The sequence below is a fragment of the Amia ocellicauda genome, chromosome 4 (genome assembly GCF_036373705.1).
Source record: "Amia ocellicauda isolate fAmiCal2 chromosome 4, fAmiCal2.hap1, whole genome shotgun sequence".
In the NCBI taxonomy this organism is placed as follows: Eukaryota; Metazoa; Chordata; class Actinopteri; order Amiiformes; family Amiidae; genus Amia; species Amia ocellicauda.
In genome coordinates this window covers 3,035,218-3,048,337 of record NC_089853.1, presented here as the reverse complement: position 1 = coordinate 3,048,337, position 13,120 = coordinate 3,035,218, and the positions used below count along the sequence as shown (strand labels likewise).

Genomic DNA, 13,120 nt, shown 5'->3' with positions numbered 1-13,120 from the left:
GTAAATTGAGAATTATATTGTTAAATGCATAAGGTACTAATTAAAAAAGTATCTCTTAATTAATTGGATTTATAATTTTTAATCACCTTCTTTTTTTCTTTATTTTTCACAATCCTTCTCTATCCCAGGCAAGAGGATTGATTCTAATTGATTGAAATAATGCATAATTTAAGATGCGTGCACAGAGCAGTTAAAAAATCATTAAAATGCACACATTAGAGCAGAATCTGCTATGCAGTAAATCACTATCACGCCTATATGCATACTAGTTTTAAAATGAAATGACAAATAAATAAAAATAGACATTCTTAAATAAATTCAATTAAAATGTATATTTGTAATCTATTTGGAACCACTTGATTCACTCTTGATGCATAGAAAAGGCTACCTTCACACACACACATACACACACACATACACACACAAATCTCTATGATTGAAAAGATTATTTTGTAAAGATTACTTGTAAAGTTATAAAGATCATTCAGATATCTCACTTCTAGAGAAAATATATATGAGTGCTGAAGAGCACAGATTAAAGCATGCATTTAAATGGAGATTTAAACAGACCATCACACTTTGAACAGTATGGGGTATAATTTGTACCAGGGATGTCAAGTGCCTGCCATCAATAACCAGTAATGAAAGAAAGGGAGCAGGAGTGACAGCTGGGGAATAGGGGGATTTGGGAGCCCCCTGCTGGTAAGAATAATCATATACAGTTTGTATAAGCCCACAGATGCCCCCGAGAAACAATGTTAATTTTGTTATTGCCTTTTCACAAAATATGAATAATAAGTGGACTTTTCTGTCAATTTAATTTTTAATGATGTGATATTGTGCGATTGATCAGATAAATAAAAAAACCAAGGTAGATGGAGAAATGCAGATTGTACTGCAAAGAGTGCAATGTGATTTGTAAACATCAGATAATGAAGAGAAAATAAAGGACCTTCTAAAAGCTGTTTCATATTTCACTTGGCACTTAATGTGAGGTTCAATTCAGGAAATAGACAAATATGTGCTTAAAAAAAGGTAAAATCAAAGACTGGATCATTTTTGAAAATCTTTAAAGTCTTTCGACAGTGCAATACACAGGAGCGGCATATTGCATAGAAACTGGCTTCAATAAGGAGAACGTGCAGCTCGCTCATATTCCAATTTAAATAAAATTACATTTTGTGGTACATTTAAACAATAATCTATAGCTGATCTGCATAACTACCAGGGTAATGCAAATTTCCAAAAAGTAATATAGAAAAATGACTGAATTCAGCAAGATCCAGTAGGCCAGGCACTTTTACAGAGATGTCCTTCTGGCGGTCCTCAGTGTTTCTCAGTTGTCTAAATCAAAGAGGAAAACATCCTATCATTGCATCAGAAATCAATAACTCAAATCAATAACAATAACAATATAGTGTTTGACATCCACACACAACTTTTTAGAGATTTTTTTATTTATTTTTGTATCATCTAATTTGTGTTCAACAGAGACTTGTCTGAATTAATCTTTACTGTCACCTTGTGGTAAGAAACTGCAATAGCTGTTTTTGTGTTTAATATGCAGACTTTTCATGGTAATAAATGACCGTGAAAAGCTCATTGAAGAGAACAGCAACATGTTGATCTACAGTTAACTATTGATTTGGCTTAATAGGTTAACTGTCCAAATGAATAATCAAAGTAAAGTTATACATAAACGAACAAAATAGTAATAACATCGAATTGCAGACATTGTTTAGGGTTTGGGTTTTACCTGTAAAAGATCTTCAGTGTAAGGAACTGCCAGAAATCTGCTACCAGCTTCCACCTTGTAAAGCATGCCGGGAACAGAAGAATTTATTAAATTTTCAGATGAATACAAGACATTATATACACCTACACCATGGTTATGAATTCCAGACTAGCATTACATTTTTTCGAAATAACATGCAAGGTATGAATGTATTCATATCCATATATAGACATTGACGGGCACTGTATGTATAGTAACATTTTATCACACAGTCTCTGATCTGAACAGACACCGCAAACCTTTCCTACAGGCAGCTACCTTAGACAGACGTGAAATTCAGCCTGGTGCTTGCATGAATATAAACAAAGGTTATTAGGTGACATCTCAGTGGGTCTGAATAAGCATGGGCACAGAACTACAAATAATCCAGAAGAAATCCCTGAAGAGCTATTACACATTATACATTGCACACTGATTGTATTGAAACCTGTTCATAATGATAGCTTTACATATTGTCTTGAACACCAATAAACACTGTTTTATGGAGAGAGAAAAAAGTGTTAATGTTTTCTATTATGGCTGTCAGCAAAACCAATGCAAAAAACAAGTCAATTTGAAACGGGGCCAAAGAGCACAGGATGCAGTGTTGTTGTCATGTTTTTTCCTAATACAGATGTAGGCAGACGAAGTTCTATACAAAAAAACGAAATACAAATCAACAGGGAGTCTTGTGTTTAAGAGATGCTTGTGCGTACGTTCCCGCTGGGGCTCTCCTTCACTCTCACAACAATGTTGGTTGCGTCCGGGCCATGGGCCTTCCTCACCCGGGCGTAGTTGGCTCTGATCTCTATTTTCCGCCTGTTTTCTGGAAAATAAGATGAGGCAAATGACCGGTCTTCCCTATTAAAGCACCCATATACAGCAAAACACTGGTCCTGTTTGAAGATGCATTTTGAAATAGGATTAGGACATCACAAGTTACTCTATACTGTCAGGATTATCCCACCTGGTTTTATACCAAATCGCTATTTGCAAACAATGTTTAAATCCATATGGGTTCACTGCATGTTAAAATAGGAGTCTTTGTCGGCAATTCATATAACTTAGAAGCTAAACAGGTTAACAGTCAGGTAATTTAACACCATACAGAGGCTACATATATAGTTTGCATAAAACATGTTTCCAAGGCTCTGCTCTCAGCACAGGCGTAATGTTTGTTGCTGAACAACAGCACAGCGATAAACCAAAACCCATTTCCTGGTCATTGAACATTCAACCCCCTATTGCTACTATAAAGACATTTCCATCTCCCCTGCTCCCTGCACAGGTGCATCAGGGGGCAAAGGTCATTTCACTTGGGTACATTTGTACAACAGTAGGGAAACTGTCATAGCTATACTAATGGACTTAGATTTGTCCTTCCTTATGTCTTCCGGGTAAATTATTAACCGTAATGTCTACTAATGAGAGTAACAGCAAATATTTTGAGAATAAAATGAAACACACAAGAAAAACAAGCTACATCTGTATACTTAAAGTGAACGGGTCTGTGTTTATGGCTAATACCACCTGCTGTGTAGAAGACGGGCAGCTGTCTAACTTATTTTCCACTGAGAGCTTGAGATGCAGATCTGAAAGATTATTATAGGGAAATTGCAAGACTTGACAGATCATCTGGTTGGAACTGAGGGTTCTCAGTTTTGGCTGTACTGTATACCTAGACACTTTCTAATGAAAGTCCATGGAGACTATACAACATTACTGCCTGGCCACACCCATCGCAGTCATTAATAACTCCTACTAATGGACAGGCCGACTTTATTTAAAAGCTGCCCATTTCTGCCGTACTTGCTTTAAACAACAAACAACAAAAGGTTACTTTCACAGCCTCCTCACAAAGTACACCAACAATAACACTGAAATCATTAAGCTGTCACACATAGCGTATCGCCCGCTGCCTTGCTGTCCTTTTCCACCGTGCCCCGGAGTTATTCTCTCACAGCAGCTCAGCATCAAACACACATGTTGTGGCGAATGCAATTCTTCACAAAGTACTGCAGTGAACCTGCCACCACTACTCAAACATGCTTTGGCATAAATTAATCTAGAGAAGGTAGTAAAAAAAAAAAAAGCTCGATCATATAGTGGACAGAAGGTGAAACTAAAACTTTTCTCTGGGTTTATGTTTCTTCCTGACAAGAAAAGTCTGGTACTAAAATTGTACCACCATAAGATTAAGAAGTTAAAAGAAACAATACCCAATCATCAGTCTGTTTTCAGTAGGTAATAAAATTACTAGGAGAATTAAAATAAAATAATAATCTGGGGCATGTCATTTTGTCTACATGAGCGGGAGTGTGTTTAAATTCATGCACTTCACTTCACAACTCAATTGAGAGGAAAGAGGCAAGAGGCAAAAGTGGGACCCAGGGTGGCATGCAGAACAGTGTGTACACTAACTGTTTCTTTGTGGTCAATGTGAGACGCCTTTCCTGACACAACTCGTCAAAGAAAAGGAAATATTTCACGTTGACCCCTGCCAATTCAAGGAGAAATTTACATCAGTCAAAGAGATTTCGACCAGCCAGCTGATTGAATTTGTCTCTAAAAGACAGAGGTGTACTGCGGGGGACTGATAGATAAGGCTGACCTTTAGTGCTTATAAAAGATTCTCCTGAAGATACACAGATCAGCATATCTCTCTCAATTTCCTCCCAGGTGCTGAGCTCCTTGCCGTCCGGCGTGTAGAGGATCTCAGCAGGTCGGCTCATGTGCAGCCTGGCTGTGCCGTTGGCCAGCAGCTGAAATCGAGCACATTTCAGAAATTAAAGATGAGTGTGTCATGCATGCTAGACTACTGGATGCTACCAGCTTCAAATGCAATTAAACACCTTCTGTGGCATTCATCTATGACAGTGGTCTCCAACTGCAGTCCTGCAGAGCCCCAATCCATTTAATCTTACAGGTCACCTTAAATCACCAATTTCTAAATACTGGGAACACATGAGAGTTATTAACACATTAAGCAACTCAATCAAGGGACTTGACTGGAGAGGCTGAAGGTATTCAGATAATTGCTCATGGTTTTGAAATGACTGAATTTACCAAACCACCTGCTTAATTGTTTTGCTGATAACAGAGAATATTGGCATCAGGTGCTTCAGAAGCAAAACACATCAAACCTGCTGAACACACACAACCTGCAAAATGTATTTGTAACAAACAATATAGAAGAATAGGGTATGAATGTACCTCATTGATGTTTTTTCCCCAGACATATGATACCTCTTTGGCGTCCCCGTTTAGGTACATCAGCACTCTTTTGACACTGGGCTGGGTGTATAAATCTCGCGGATTCTTCAATAGTTTATTCAGAAATGGCTTTAGCTTCTTTGCCTGCATGGCCTCCACTTCCGAGAGATGCACCTATCGAATATGCATAAAATCAAGGACATTTATACAAGCCAACGTTTGAAAGCAAAATTCAATAAATGTTGTTATTACCTGGTTAAAATAATATCTGCAATTATCTCTAAGATGCCATTTAATGCCAATGTATGAATTCTGTTGAATGTAGGGCTGGGCAATATGACTTAAAAATAATATCTCGATATTTTTAGAAGTTTGAGCGATACACGATATTTCTGTTTTTATCCAATCAAGCTACAAAATAAGACAAAAGACATTCAAACTACAAGCATTTCTTTAATCATTAAGTATGCAAAACTAACAAATGCCACATGCAGGCTGTCATGGTAAATATATGCAGAATTAAACACATTACAGCGCAAGTGCTGTGTGATTAGTATTACTTGTGTTGTTATGTTGTATACATATAGACAGTATGACTTACTGACACATAACAACAGTAGCACTAGTAATAGTAATGTGGTACAGATGCAGGCAGATTCCGCACAGCCGGGTTACAGTGGCGCATTAACCAGGTTCATTTCTCCATTCTGCTCCGCTACAGCACGAGTTAATACAGAACAGTCACTTCTCCATCTTAATGAAAAGAAAATGAAACCTTCTGCATTTGTTTACATTGCTGTCCAATGTATTAAAGTGCAAACAAGCTTTATTGTTCTTTGATTTCATACACATTATGTCAATCTGAATTCGCGGGGGTGGCGGTGCTTTTGGTTGTGGTTTGTTTCGGTCACACACACGTTTGGCCAGCGGTGCCGCTTCCCAGCTAACATACATGATACAAGGGTTAGCCTGAATAGCGCTGCGGGAAGCCATGTGTGTGTATGTGCATGTGTATATATAATATATATCTGCATTCACTTCTGTTTTTAGTGTGTAATTCAAATTTTAATAACTATTATTTATTTTATTCACTTCCATTGCTTTAAATAAAATCTTAATATAGCGAATGTAACATTGATGGTAATTCCACGCACCCGTCTGTTTGAAAATTACACATGCAACTTTATAAGCAGTTGCATCTCCCGATTAAGTACCTCAAAACTACTAATTTACTAACATACAACACAAATGATTACATTGTAACACAGCACGGAGATACACGTGGTCTCTCCATTGCTTCTCCCGCCTTATTTTGATAACTGAGGAAGGCGATTGGCCGAATAAAGAATGACTGATGAGTATCTTCTGCAAGTGATTGGCCACAAAGAATGACAAGCATTTCCTGTAAAGTGATTGGCTGCATAAAAAAATAGTTACCCGTCCCACATTCCGGGTCTGCAGCAGTACTTATATTTGCATAAAAATTTCAAAAACTCCATACTCGCGATATAAGCATTTTGAGTTACACCCAAAATAATACATCGAGTATATCGCAAAAACTCGATATATCACCCAGCCCTAGTTGAATGTATTTACTTCATGGCAAGTGTACAGAGCTAGAGAGAGAGGATTAAACAGAAGCACACAGCTGAGCTCCAGTCCTGGGCACATGTCTGCCTTGGCTGTATTGTGTCAGGTACTGTGCGCTCATGAGACACTGGTCTTGGGAATGACATGAAGGCACTATATGGACGCCTTCGCCTTGGCAGCGGATGTTGAGACTCATGTTGTAACCCATGCTTCTGCCAATAACAACTGAACAGAGTATAAGTATACCTCCACGTTTTGCACATCTTCCATCAGTTTCACCTCCTCCCGAGTGACCTCCGTCCAGCCTCCCTCCACCACAACCGGCTGAGTGGGACTCTTGGTGGGCATCATGCTGCCGGGGGTCAGACTGGCAAATCGCCTTCCTGTGACGAGAGAGAACAGGCCCTTCAGCTCACTCCTCTTCTTCGTGTGCTGGGAGACAAAGGTGAACGACGGTGACGGAAACCAACTCGGAGAACTTCGGGATCAATCGACAGACAGAAGGAACGTCCAAAATGGGTGCATTATTTCACAAGATAGTCTTAGCTGTGTTTGCATGACAGTAAATAGGTCATGACCTTTGTTACAGGCAGGGCTGGTTACAACTGGTAAACACCAATTAAACAAAACCCTACACAACAACATATGAAGATCTAAAGCTGGAGCTGTTACAGTATTACCCCACAGTGTTATGGTTTAAAAGTGTTATCCAGCCGGGCGTCTTAAGAGAAGTTATGACACTAGCTCTCCTGTCAGGACTATTTTCTCCAGAATGTAAACACAGCAAGGGTCAAAGGGTGTAGTGATGGCCCATTTTCACATCCTCTTCATTACTGGCCAATCGGGGGATGCTGACCTTGCAGATGCCTCATTTTGTGTCTCTTTATGTCCAGATCTGCCAGAACCTTCTCCTTCTGCAGCCACTTCTCCTTCAGCAGCCTCTGCCTCCTGTGCACAACTAGAGAGAAACCACAGCGTGACTGCACTGCTCTCAGGGGCTGATGATGGACCACATTAGGAGGGACTGCAATCTACACACATATAAGTGGAGGGAAAGGTAATAATAACAATAATAATAATAATACCCACGTTGCCCGTTTTCTTCCTTTTTTTGGTGAGGAAACCTGTTACACTTCAGAAAATAGGGTAACAGTTTCATTCAGGAATTGTGTTAATGGTGTGTTTTTAATTCTTTCTTTTCCACTTAAAAAATAACTTCTGGAATCTGACTAAATGGTTTTATTTCACAAAACAATCACCACACTTCATACTGTATAGTATATGAATAATGCTGCTAAAAGGTAGGTCTCATACAAATTAAAACAATGTTAATTTCATCCATTTCATATGAAAAATTTAGATACCTGTAAAAGTTAAAAAACTTTGAAGGCAGAGATGTCAGAATTACTTTACACTTTGAGTCACAGTGTATTTCCGCCACCCTGAAGCCATTCTGCTGTAAACAGCTTTTCTGAGAATACCCATGTGGTGTTTTTTGGCATCAGTTTGATCACTTTAATTACAACACTGTAAATAATATATTGCAAACAGAATTCTTTACCTCCTCAGAGAGAGTAAAAAACTAGAGAGACGTTCCAGCCTTGATTAAATGACTTGCGTGTCTCCGGTGACTGTTTTTGAAATGTGTTAAATGCATGTTTTTTTTGTTGTTGCATTTGCCATGTTTCAAGTAGACAAAAAATGGCAGACACTGCCAGCCTATTCAGTACAATAATAATTGAGCAGGAAATGATTGAATTAATCTTTAATTGATAAGCATGTTTGTACAGAGTAACGCAGAATTAACATTACCTGCCAAATCTGTGCTCACTGATAAAATTTTAATTAGCAGGAGGCCTTAAACTGTGATACCATGAAATCTGTTATTTATTATTATGTCTGCACTCTGCACTATTATGTCCTCTGCTGCAATCCTGATATACAGTAGCCCAGCATTCATATCAAGGAAAATAAAACCAGAGTTAACTTTATAACAAATCAAGACAGAAAACAGGAGACACTTCTTCACACAGAGAGGCGTCACAATCTGAACAAACTCCCCAGCGATGTGGCTGAAGAGACAATTTGGGAACATTCAAAAACAGACTGGATAGGATCCTTGATCACTTAGTTATTAATGGACACCAAACGAGCACGATGGGGTGAATGGGCTCCTCTCGATTGGACACTTTGTTATGTTCTGTTCTTATTTACACACCAGGAGCAAATTTCAGACACACCTGTGAGGGACAAACTGCCTTTTGTTGAGAAGGATTTGGTTGTCATACCTTACATACCATACATTTTATAATATTGAATATTTGAATATGGAAGATTTACCTTTATTTTTAGGGTCTGCTCATGGAATGGCAAGACATAACTGGAAACTGAGAGTGGACTCCAGTAATTTTATTATTGTGCTCAAAACTGCAACTGTAATATGGATGACAGCTGTGATTCAGGAGCAAAATAATCACTTCGTTTTTTTACCATGGATGGGAAGGAATGGTTCTCCACAGGACACCCACACATCGATGGGGTTTCTCAGTATGAGAGCCAGCAGGGTCTCGTCCACCGTGTCCAGGTCCTCTGTGGTCACCTGTGGGAGAAGCTCGGCTCTGGGACTTGTCTTCCCTGTCTCACTGGGCTCAGGACCACCTGGGGAAACATTAGGTCTCCACAAAACTATGCACACACACATATCAGTACAATAAAAGGAACATTAATTAGGGGAACATGACATGAACACATGTCTGGCTCTGTCCTCAACTGACTCACCTTCTTCTACTCTGTCTTCTTCCTCTTTGTCCATTTGGACCTGGGATCCCTCGCTGTCCCTCTCATGCTCTTGGAAGCAAGCGTTCACAGCCCAGGCCTTCAGCTGGGGTACTGTCAGCATCGGCCGCCCATCCGCTGTGTACAGCCTGCAGGCAGCTCTTGACAGCTGCAACTTTTGTGTGCACATTGACAGCAGCTACGTGTGACACAGAATACAAATAAAGCATTAAAAAGAAAAGAGAAAAAGAAAACAGCCCACAAATCATAAGTTAATGTCATTTAATGCATCATTGGTTCTGTAGACAGACCTTTTTTTCCCAGTTATTTTCAGAAATACAGGAGTAATTAATGCATAAGAATTCAGCCTCATGCTTTCACATTCAGCTGCAAAGACCGTTTCTTTCCAAAAGCGTGCAGCTCTCAATCCTGGGTTCTTGCTTTTTGCAAGCCTGTCATTTCGGACTCACCATTGACATAGTGGTGGCAGTTACCAGCTGTCCACCCTCGTACCCCAACCCATTCCTGCGGGCCAGTATCTTCACTGGGCTCTGGGTCCTGGCTGCAGACACCTCCTGAGCAATGGTCTGGACGGAGGTTTCTTTCCTTAAAGACGTCAGCATCTCCTGCAGATAAGCCAGCGTGCTCTCTGCTTCGGCGGTGGAGAGGTTGGTCTGAAACACAGATGTTTGCACCTTGTACGAGTCGGGACTTGTAGGCTTGTGGAGATCACTGAATTTTGCGTGGGGATATATATTTCTCCAAGGAGGCACACAACACAGACGCATTCAGACATCAACATGCATATCACTGATGTCTTCAGACTATCTTTTCCACCGGAATAAAAATACAAACTGTTTGCTAACAGGCTTACTTTGGCGACACTCAAGCTTTTGAAAGGCCCTAGGGGACTGAGCCCGCTGTCCTGGCGTCCGGAGGCGCAGCAGAATGAGGCATCGGGAGGCAGCTTGTTCAGGATCCTCTTCCCTCTTAGCGCCCTGGCACAGGCTGGGCACACAGTCATCTTTCCACTGTGCCCAGGGCGTGTGATGTAAAAGCCCTACGAAACAGGGAGAAGAAACCCTGATTTAGTTCTAAGAAATTATTTAGAAATTATGTCTATTTGTCTGCAGACCTGTGCCTGCTGTGGTCTACCTGCTGGTGGAGCTCCTCTAGGCCAGTGACGGAGTATGTGCAGAGCGCCGCCTGATTGGCTGCAGTAATCTCCTGGTCCGTCTCGGTGGTATAAAATGCACTGAGCACCTTCAGATCTGCCATCCAGCCCCACTTCTGATTGGCGACTCCGTAACTGTAGGGCTTATATTTCTGCCAACATGAAACAAGACACACTCTAAGTCTGCTGTACATTGAATCCTAAACCCTTGACAGCTATACGTATGTGTCTATCAGTCGGTTTGGGAATTTGTCAATTTAATAAATATATTTTCTAACCTTTATGAAAAAAACTTGCCAAATATTTAGAATCTTTAACAATGCTAACATATTACAAAATTTTTGCACCAACACTAAGTCAAAATAATGCCTAATCTTTGTTCAGAAACTTTACAACTGGACACCTTTGTTGTGACAAACAGAAAATGTTTACCTGGTGACACATGTATTCATGAATCACAATTAATCTTCAATAAAATCAAGATATCGAATCGTCCAATAAAACCAATGGTTCAAATTAACAAAGGGAGCCACTTCACCTGCAGAACAACCGAGCATCTGTTGAGGTGAACTCTGGTGTCTGTGTCTCCGGGTTTGATCTTTGGCAATGAGACGGCTAAAACCAGACCAGGGTCACTCAGCAGGTGAAAAGTCCTGCAGTAGAATCAATTCAGACAGGAGCGAGGAGAACAGCTGCAGTTAGAAGCCCTTATGTAGTTGCATGTTGCTTTTCATTAAGTCAGATTATGTGTACGAATATTCTGTGATGAGTACATCAGAGACACAGACCATATGCAAACAGCACTGCTTTAGCTTTACCGGTCTTCCTCTCTCAGTATCCAGCGCTGTCTGGTGTCGTTGGGGTTTTTCTGCACTAGCTGGATGTGGGTCCCTGCCTGGGGCCCCTCTCCCGGCACACCCAGGGCCAGCTCGGGGAAACTGACGTTCACAATCTGCCCCTCACGGAAATCAAACTGCTGCCGGCTGGACTGTGGAGTTCTCCCATTTTTCGATCGTGGTCTTAAAAACGCAGGAGGAAAGAAACAAGGAGATCAATACTGCTGAAATGTAAGCTCAAGTAACATCTCCCATAAACTGACTGTGTTTGTAACACTGATACTGTTTTTATGTCCTTGTTTTTGTTGTCCTCTGTATTTTATTCTCTGTATGTATTTGATTCTCTATTTTAATTTTATTATTTAATTGTATTGTTAAGTGCTTTAAGATACTTTTAGTATGAAACACACTATATAAATATATTTCATAAAACTATATATATTTTTTTTCAAATCAGTAAGGAGATTTGAAATCAAACCAAAACGAAAGCTTACCATCTGAAGGCTGTGTTTGAAAATAATGTACAATCTTTTTACGCAGGCTGACCTGTAATTATTGTATAATGCCATGTCAGTAAAGTGTCCTTCCTTTCCATCCTGACACCCCTGGGCCTCATCTTCAGAGTATTCAGGGTCCTTCTGCCATGGATACTTGAAGACTGCGCGTCTCTCGTCTATTTTGCGATGTGCTTTAGTGTGCGAGTTTTCCCTGGAAAAACAAACAAGGAAGATATTCCTTCATTGGGGCTTCAGTGCAACAGGCTACATCTGCATTCATATTAAGAGCTCACAGACTTACGTTAACACGTCGAGGATGTCTTCACCCACTGTTTCATCGCTCATTTCCTCCAGCTGCTGTGCTTCAGGCTCATCCTCTTCGCTCTTGTCATGGGACGCCACGCTGCACGGAGACACGATCAGCTCGGATCCCTCTACCACCTTTCCAACCACTTCCAGAACAAGATCTTCGGGGAGGAAAACGGTAACATACACCTTATAAATATAAATGACTCAGCTGCATCTCGTTAGCGATGAGGCAATAATCCACTCAATTATGACTGGTTTTGAAAAATGAATTTACAACTTCATACAGCATGCAGGAGTGGAACAGTCACTGGTGATCTTAAGTGATTCCAGGAATGGTTTTAATTTTTCATGTTTTTTTCTCTGTGATTCTTAGCTATTCTTTATAATCTTACTTTCTAAACTGACTTTCCAGCTCACATAAATGCATTTGAAAATCAATGGGCTTCAGAGCACTGTGCACCTGTAACATGCTTCCAGAACAAATGGCCCTGCATTCACCTCCATCCACGAAAAAGGAGGTAGGTAATGTTAAAATATCCACTTAAGCAAAAACAGTCACAAATTACACAGAACAGGCCGAGCAAATCTGGAAACTAGTCAGAACTTTGGTGAATGAGAGGGTGAAGAGGGACCTTGAGGGCCACGCATGGCACAGTAGTTGCGGATTTGAGAGACATCAGATTCCAGGCCGTTTAAAAGGGTGCGTTTCTCCTGCTCGGCCCGGCTCAGCTGAGGATTGATCCATTGCTCTCCGCAGGAAATGTAAACCTGGAAACAGAACACAATAACACCGCAAGTGGGTGTAAGAAGTAAAGCCGTGGCAGCTGGTCAAACATTAACATTCGTTGACAGGTAAATCACACAATCAGCAGATATGCAAAAGTAACAAAAATCCAGCACCCAACCAACTCCCACAATCAAATCTTTTCGCATGCAGATGGATGAATAAATG

General features: G+C 40.4%; 1 protein-coding gene across 2 annotated transcripts in view; it reads right to left on the bottom strand.

The window, feature by feature from the left end:
* Positions 1-1,053: 1,053 nt before the first annotated feature.
* LOC136747579 (doublecortin domain-containing protein 1) overlaps positions 1,054-13,120 on the bottom strand; it is a 91,820-nt gene continuing 79,753 nt past the window's right edge. For both annotated transcript variants that reach the window (XM_066700517.1, XM_066700518.1), the window contains 17 exons: positions 12,801-12,936; positions 12,161-12,326; positions 11,909-12,070; positions 11,345-11,545; positions 11,065-11,179; positions 10,508-10,678; positions 10,227-10,412; positions 9,823-10,026; positions 9,356-9,551; positions 9,068-9,235; positions 7,434-7,535; positions 6,824-6,960; positions 4,988-5,161; positions 4,386-4,536; positions 2,491-2,600; positions 1,757-1,810; positions 1,054-1,344 (listed from right to left, as the gene is read on the bottom strand). In XM_066700517.1, coding sequence (XP_066556614.1) covers positions 1,327-1,344; positions 1,757-1,810; positions 2,491-2,600; positions 4,386-4,536; positions 4,988-5,161; positions 6,824-6,960; positions 7,434-7,535; positions 9,068-9,235; positions 9,356-9,551; positions 9,823-10,026; positions 10,227-10,412; positions 10,508-10,678; positions 11,065-11,179; positions 11,345-11,545; positions 11,909-12,070; positions 12,161-12,326; positions 12,801-12,936 — 2,451 coding nt within the window. In that variant the 3' untranslated portion in view covers positions 1,054-1,326. The remainder of the gene's footprint in view (positions 1,345-1,756; positions 1,811-2,490; positions 2,601-4,385; positions 4,537-4,987; positions 5,162-6,823; positions 6,961-7,433; positions 7,536-9,067; positions 9,236-9,355; positions 9,552-9,822; positions 10,027-10,226; positions 10,413-10,507; positions 10,679-11,064; positions 11,180-11,344; positions 11,546-11,908; positions 12,071-12,160; positions 12,327-12,800; positions 12,937-13,120) is intronic.